The sequence below is a fragment of the Psammomys obesus genome, unplaced genomic scaffold (assembly GCF_907164565.1).
Source record: "Psammomys obesus unplaced genomic scaffold, mPsaObe1.curated_primary_1811, whole genome shotgun sequence".
In the NCBI taxonomy this organism is placed as follows: Eukaryota; Metazoa; Chordata; class Mammalia; order Rodentia; family Muridae; genus Psammomys; species Psammomys obesus.
In genome coordinates this window covers 2,988,873-2,996,047 of record NW_026592636.1, presented here as the reverse complement: position 1 = coordinate 2,996,047, position 7,175 = coordinate 2,988,873, and the positions used below count along the sequence as shown (strand labels likewise).

At 55.9% G+C, this 7,175-nt stretch overlaps 1 protein-coding gene across 1 annotated transcript; it reads left to right on the top strand.

Annotated features, from left to right (window-relative positions):
- The first annotated feature begins 373 nt into the window (after positions 1-373).
- On the top strand, positions 374-4,789 carry Gal (galanin and GMAP prepropeptide). Its single transcript, XM_055614717.1, has 6 exons — positions 374-529; positions 760-840; positions 1,506-1,560; positions 3,144-3,233; positions 3,515-3,592; positions 4,546-4,789. The coding sequence occupies exons 2-6, from the start codon at positions 760-762 to the stop codon at positions 4,614-4,616; spliced, it is 375 nt and encodes a 124-aa protein (XP_055470692.1). The 5' UTR covers positions 374-529; the 3' UTR covers positions 4,617-4,789.
- Positions 4,790-7,175: the final 2,386 nt, after the last annotated feature.

Genomic DNA, 7,175 nt, shown 5'->3' with positions numbered 1-7,175 from the left:
GGAGGTCTCCGGGCCCAGGGTGGGGAAGCTGCAGTCACATCCTTGCTTGGAGCAGGACCCGGGACCTCGGTTTTCGGAGGTGCCTGTGACTGGTCTAGCCTGAGCTGTGTGGGGTGGTCCCTCCCAGTCCCGGCCCTGGGCAGCCTCGAGATGGGGCATTGGGACTCACTCTTGTGTGAGCACGGGTAGAAGGGTGGAGGGTGGCTCTGTGATGCAGGGATGGCCTGGGGGACGGCCTGGGGCTGGGGGTGGTCCTCTTTGGCGGGTTCCGGTCACGGCGGCCCTTGGGACTGTCGGGAGGCGGTGCCGAGCCGGTGACGCGGCAGCTCCCACCCGGCATAAATAGCGGCGGCGGCTCGTCTCCCGCCGCGGACACGTCGAGGGATCCTCGTGCGCTTCTCCACGCCGCTGCGCCGCGCCATGCTGTGAGGGACCCGCCCGCCCGCCACTCCACACCACGCCTGACCGTGAGGCACCGGGACCCGCACCCACCAGCCGCTCCGGTTCCCGGTTCCCACCGCAGCGCAAGGTAACCGCGCCCCACCCCGCCCCGCCGAGGCTCGCCGGCCCTAGTCCCGCAGTGGCTGCCTGTCCCTGCGCCCGCACCCCGCACAGCTCTGTCCCCATCAGCCGCCGCTCCCACCCCGAGGTCTTCGCAGTCCGAGGTCCACGTGGCCCCCAGACGTGTGTGTGTGTGTGTGTGTGTGTGTGTGTGTCTGCTCAGGATGACAGACAGCTCATCCTCTTCTCTCCTTCCAGATGGCCAGAGGCGGCGTTCTCCTGCTAGCCTGGCTCCTGTTGGCTGCCACCCTGTCGGCCACTCTGGGGCTCGGGATGCCCGTAAGTGCTGGGAACCAGTAAAGAGGACGACATGAGGATCAGCCCCGGGCAAAGAATGGTTCATTCTTCCCACAGCAGGGGTGGGGGTAGGGGCATGTCCCTGCAGCTGCTGGGGGGTGGGGAGGGTCCCAGGAGGAGGGTTGAGGACCAGCTAGACACCACCTCAAAATGGCTCATGGGGCAGGTGTAAGGCCCAGGTTTGTAATCCCAGCGCTCAGGAGGGAGGTGGAGGCAAGAGGATCAAAGTTCAAGGCCAACCTCCCCTACATACCGAATTTTAAGCCAGCCTGGGCTATACAAGGCGCTGTCTCAACAGAACAGCAGGGGAAAAGCTCCCATTTGTTGGCCAATGCTTGTGGTAAATAGACTCACCTCCCCTGGAGACCGGGAGTGCTGGAGGAACAGCCCTCAGCCCTGAGGTTGCTCAGGAGTAAGGCTCTGAAGAGGACAAGGCAGTGGGTTAGCAACAGCTGAGCTCTGCTCGGGCTTGAACATCAGTGGACCCGAGTTAGGGCACACAGTGGTGCATTCAGGTTAAAGGCAGTCCCTCCAGGCAGCCCGGATGTTCAGGCTTCTGCTCTGTGTTGTGCTGGGGAGCCAGGCTCAGGAGGCTCTGCTTCTCGGCCCAGGGACCTAGGCTGACCCCCACTGTCATCCTGTTTCAGGCAAAGGAGAAGAGAGGCTGGACTCTGAACAGCGCTGGCTACCTTCTGGGCCCACGTGAGTGATGCAGGGCGGGCCGGCTGAGGCTGGGTTGTGGGTCCTGATATGACTGTGGGAGGCAGGCGCTGTTCTCCTAACCCACTTACCCTCAGATGAAAAGAAGCAGGGGGCATTCCCATGTGGCTGTGGGGACTGCGGGTTTCCATTAGCCTAACCCGCTGCCGCCTTAAAACAGCTGATGCATGGTGAGGGGTGGGGTGGGGGCTTCCCCCTTTCCTGAAAGGCCTGGCCCCTCATAGCAGCTGAGCTCATTCCTGGGGTCTCCCGATCTCACCCATACTGGCCCGGAAACCCCAGTGCCTACCCTCCTTGCTACATCTAGGCAGAGCGTCTGAGAACCTGCTCTGGCCTAACCTCCTTTCCCTTCCACTCCTGAAAGCTGCTCTGGCCCACTCAGCACTGCAACACCTCCTGGGCTCACCAGGGACCTCATCTCTGCTCTACACCTCCAACTTCAGCATGTTCTTTCCAGAAGTTTCTCACTTGCCCACCTTGCCTCTCCATGGGGCTTTGTTCAAATTTTCTGGGAGAGTCAGGTCTCCTTGGAGTTCTGTTTGAGCCCTCTTTCTGGATCCCTGGGTTTCCCTACCCCTCCTCCATGTCATAGAATCCTGAAGCTGTCCCTCTGATAACCTGACAGGCTGAAGGTAGCCAGACAGCCCACCTTGAGATGGTTTCTTTCTTAAACCTGCTCCCCAAGTCCCAGCCCCTCCGTCAACCCAGCCCCTCTCACTACACTACCTTTGTCCCTGTGGTTCAGGTCTCACTTTGACCTATGTCACTAGTACTTTCTCTGCATTCAAGGTTGAGGAGGGTTAGACTCTGAGGACTTTGCTGGCTCCCAGCCACACGTGGTGGGGTGGGGCAGATCACCCAAGTTATGTGGATGGCAAGTCTGCGTCCTCGTGCTGTTTCCCCGGTAGTGAGAACATTCTGTTACATGTAATCACCAGAGATGGGGCGTTTGCTCGGGGCTGTGGAATCACCAGGGAGTGAAGACAGCTCTGTGGTGAGGGCAGCCGCAGAGGAGAAAGGCACTTGCAGACAGAGGCATCTGGTGCTGCCCTCTTCCCCCCTCTCCCCGCCTGTCCTAGTCCCTAGTAGGTGTTCTGGCTGTGACTTGCATTAATGCCTTCAGATGTGAACTATCCCAAAGGAGTGGAAGACATTAGCTCCCTCCTGAGAGTTGTCTAGTTAGCTGCCAATTTCAAATTTACATGCACAGCTGGATCTGAGATGCCTGTCCGTCTTAAGTGCTCGCTCACTATCCCGACACATGGGTAAATGCATCCCGTATCCCCATCCACCAGTGTGGAGGCGCCAGTGGAGAGAGGCTCATGCTTCCCAGCCCCAGAGCCTGTAGGAAGCCGTATGTCCATGCTGCATGTGTGTGGTCACCCTTTGGGAAATACGGGCATAGGGCTGACAAGACCTGCCCAGGGCCCTGTGCAGGCTCCCTCTTTCCTCTTCTGGGGCGTCCACACACAGGCTTATACTGGTGGTCCAGCTGTGTGTGGGTCCCTGGGGGTGAAAATGGGATAAAGCACAGTGACAGAAGGTCCTCTCTGGTCTGCAAACAGATGCCATTGACAACCACAGGTCATTTAGTGACAAGCATGGTCTCACAGGCAAGAGGGAGCTTCAACCGGAAATGGAGGAAGGAAGACCAGGTAAGGCCTGAGTCCCCTCATGTGCATCCTCTCATCCCTGGGACTCTCAAGTGTATGATGGTCATCTGAGAGCCTGCAGCCTCACACCTCTCAACTGCCAGGACTGGGAGCAAAGCCATGGGTCGTGCAGCTAGGAGGCAGCTGGCCCAGGACCCTCTGCTTCTTTAGAGAGGCCCTGGATGGCTTAGGATGCCCTCGTATGCTCAGCTAGCCTCCCTGGCCTCGGATGGGTGATGGGAAGGTGGAGGAGGCTGCGAACACTGTTCTTTTCCACTGTCCAGGCAGCATTGACGGGCTCCTGCCTGAGAGCAATGTTGTGCGCACCATAATGGAGTTTCTGAGCTTCCTGCACCTTAAAGGTATGAAAGTTTTTTCATCTAAAATGGCATATTGGGTTGTGGGTGTCCCAGCACTGGCAGGGTTACAAGTGAAAGAGAATTCCATGGAAAACCACGGGAAGCACCCATCACCCTCCTCTGCCCTGTGAGAGGACTGAGGTACACCACACTCAAACATCCTGTGCTGGGGCTGAGTGTCAGGGTGATGTCACTACTGAAGAGAGAGTGAAGCTGTGGGCACAGGTCACTCTCCTGCCCCTATTTTTGTCACACCTCAAGCCAGGTTCTTGTGAGGCCACAAGAAGCCATATTCTGTTTGCACAGTGCCTGGCAGGTGGGCTCTGGGAGCTGTTTTCTCTCAATTTTCTGCCCCAAGAGCAGCGGAAGGGCAGGAGATTAAAACCAGTGTGTGTGGGGGTACTGGAGAGATGGCCCAGTGCTTGAGAGCATTTACTGCTCTTCCCAAGGGCTGGACTTCAGTTTGCAGCACCCGTGTCAGGTGGCTCACAGCCTCCTAGAACTCGGCTCCAGATCTTACACCCTCTTCTGGCTTCAAGGAGGAGCACACACACATACCACCAACACATAAAATGAAGTCTCTAAAAAAGTAAAACCAACCAACAGGGCAGGAGAGTATAGGAGAAGATGGTATCAGAGCCTCCAAGCTCAGGTCCCCAGGCCTCTAGAAAGTGCTAGGGCTTTCCGGAAATCTCCACATGACTGTTCCTGCAGAAGCACCTCAGCTCTGCCAGGGTCCTGTGTTGCCACTTTTGATCTTGTAACACGGGTTAAGTGTTCTTGGACATCATCTTCACACCTCCGTTGGCCTGCCCTCTTTGAAGAGTAGCTGTCCTTCAGAGGTTAGACACACAGATGCTGTCCCCAGGTCAGGGTCCCCACAGTGGGAACTCACCCCTCCATGGTGCTGCAGTGTGATCTCTCACCCTAAGTACCTGATCATTCTCCTTATTCAGAGGCCGGGGCCCTCGACAGCCTGCCTGGCCTCCCTGTGGCCACAGCCTCGGAAGCCCTAGAGCAGTCCTGAAAGCCTCCCCTCTGGGCACATGTGTCCTACGCTGTAATTTAAAGTCACTCTAGGCCGAGAAGAAACTTCTGCCAGCTCCTCATGCCAACCCTGTTCTATGCCTTGATGCTGTTATTATAATTAAGATGTCTTGCAGTAATTATATTGTGTGACACAATAAAAACTAGCAAGTATCTGGGCCTGTTTGGTTCTTCTCTGTTGCAGTCCATCACTACTACCTCCAGTGTGGTTATTATAGCGTGTGCACTCGTGTGTGTGTGTGTGTGTGTGTGTGTGTGTGTATGTATGTGTGTGTATGCTCGCCCACGCATGCACCAGGGGTACTACTGAACTCAGATTAACAGGCTTGGCAGTAGGTGCCTTTATCTGCTGAACCATCTCTCTGGCTCCCCACTAGTGTGTTTTAAAAGGTAACGGTAGATGTTCACACATGCATTAGGTAAGGGTTAAACCGGAATTCCTCACGGACTGCAAAGCACCCGTCAGCGCTTGCTGCTCTCAGGGACAGTTATCTGATGCTCAGCTCAGTCTGATGCAGCCATCTAGTGTGCTGCTGGCCCAAGCAAAGGCACAAATGGATACAGTGCCACCCAGGAGCAGTGGCTATGGAGACAGAAAGGGGAGAACTGGCTCCGAACAGGAAGCATATACCAGAGCATCAGAGAGGAAAACAGGTGACAGAAAAGCCAGTGCCCATGCTAGACTGAGCTGAGCCTTACCTTCTGGTCTCCCAGGCTGCAGGACAGGCTGCCGGCATTGGTTTCACCTGGCTGCCTGTGGTCCTTTGCAGATCAGGGGAGCTTAGAGTCCACAGAGGCTCCACATGAAGGGCGACTCCAACCTCATAGGCAGTGCAACCCTTACTTCCCTGTCCCTGCCAGGGATGCTAACTGATGGTGTCCCAGGCTTAGCCACTCCCTCTCATACACTCCTGTGATTCAGCCCCAGGTCTTGCTCCCAGGCCAGGTGCTGCAGTCAGAAAGACTGTCTGCCTGGACTAAACCCTTAGGCCCCCTTCCCTACTCTCTTCACTCTTCCTCTTAATTAAAAAACACATAAAAAAAAGAAAACTAAAAAGGGTGGGGCATGTGCACGTGTGCAGATGCCCATGGAGGCCAGAGGCCCTGGAGCTACATCTACAGGTGGTTGGGAGTCACCCGAGACAGATATTGGAATCAAACTCATCAACTCTGGAAGAGAAGCAAGTGTTCTTGGCTGAGCCATTTCTCCATTTCCCCCTCACTCTTCCTCTTCCACACTTCTTTTTAACTCTGACCTGAGCAGGCATCTGGACCCCGAGCCCTATAGAAGACAGACTACCAGGCCTTGCCCAGTGTTAAAGGAGGTCTGCAGGCCATATTGCTCTCCAGAAGAATCCCCAGAAGGACAACACCAGGGCTGTTCTAGTGAGGCCCCAGCCTGAAGTCCGGCCTATGTGGCAGCCTTCTAGCCTTGCTTCCTCCTGTCCAGGGCATGACATCCTGTGTCTCCATCTCCAATTCTCCAGGCCAGCAACTACGCTGGCCACGCCCTACCTCAGCCTTCCCACAGGACCCTCCCAATGGCTGGCAATGCCATGTCACATGGTCCAGGCATCTTTTGGGGCCACCTTGTTAAGGGAAGCCTTCTCCCTGTCTTCAGTGGTGGGGCATCCTAATATGAAGCTGTCACTCTAGTCCCAGGGAGCTCACCAGCTCATCAGGGCCTCCTGAGCCTTAGACTCCTGCAAGGCTACTGGTACCAGGGCTCCAGGAGCTCCTGCAGCCACACCCATGGCTGTCCAGCCTTTGGGTCAGCAGTTCAGCTGTCCAGCCAACTTAACTTCACGGTGTGTCTGTGCAAAGGCACACCATGTGTACAGGTGGGAATCCTAAGGAGCTGGCGAGCTTGTCTTTTGAGCCATGATGTCTTCCACCTGGAATTTAACAAGTATGCCATGATGGTTGGTCAGTGAGTCCCTGGGAGCCCCCTGTCTCTGCTTCCCCACTGGGATTACAAGTCTCTATCTGTTCTTTTGCTTGTGTTTGTCTGTTGTCTCTGTTGGTGTGTTTGGAGATTTTCTGGCTGGGTGTCTGTTTTAATACAGATTCTGGGGCGCTCAGGACCTCATGCCTGCACGCTGAGCCGTCTCCTGTGCTTCCTTTGCAGCCAGCTCGCAGCCAGTCCTGCCTGCCTGTGCTCAGGTTTCCTAACACTCAAAGTGAGGAAGTCGCAGAATGGCTAGACTCACAAAAGTGTCACACAGACTCAGGAAAAGACAAGGTCTCAGTGGAGTCCAGAGTGGCATTGAGACAAATATATTTCAGCTACTAACCTAGTTCCAACTGGGAATCTGGAAAGGTTTACTCTCACAACAGAACGCAAAGAATGGGCGTAATAACCCACCTCACCTGTTGGTGTCTGCAGGGCACTGTGACTGGTCTGCAGGTGACAGTAATTACAGAAATACAGACAAAACTAGCTCCAACCCGACCTCCCCCACCCCCCAGCCCGCCCTGCATCTCCTGTCCCAGGCCTGCCTGGAAGACCCCTGTTGGTCCCCTGGCCTGTGACTCAGGC

Bases quoted from the DNA above. Each gene is read 5' to 3' on its own strand.
- Gal (XM_055614717.1), top strand. From the start codon at position 760: ATGGCCAGAGGCGGCGTTCTCCTGCTAGCCTGGCTCCTGTTGGCTGCC. The intron at 841-1,505 runs GTAAGTGCTGGG...ATCCTGTTTCAG, and splicing joins CTCTGGGGCTCGGGATGCCC to GCAAAGGAGAAGAGAGGCTG. The intron at 1,561-3,143 runs GTGAGTGATGCA...GTCTGCAAACAG, and splicing joins TGGCTACCTTCTGGGCCCAC to ATGCCATTGACAACCACAGG.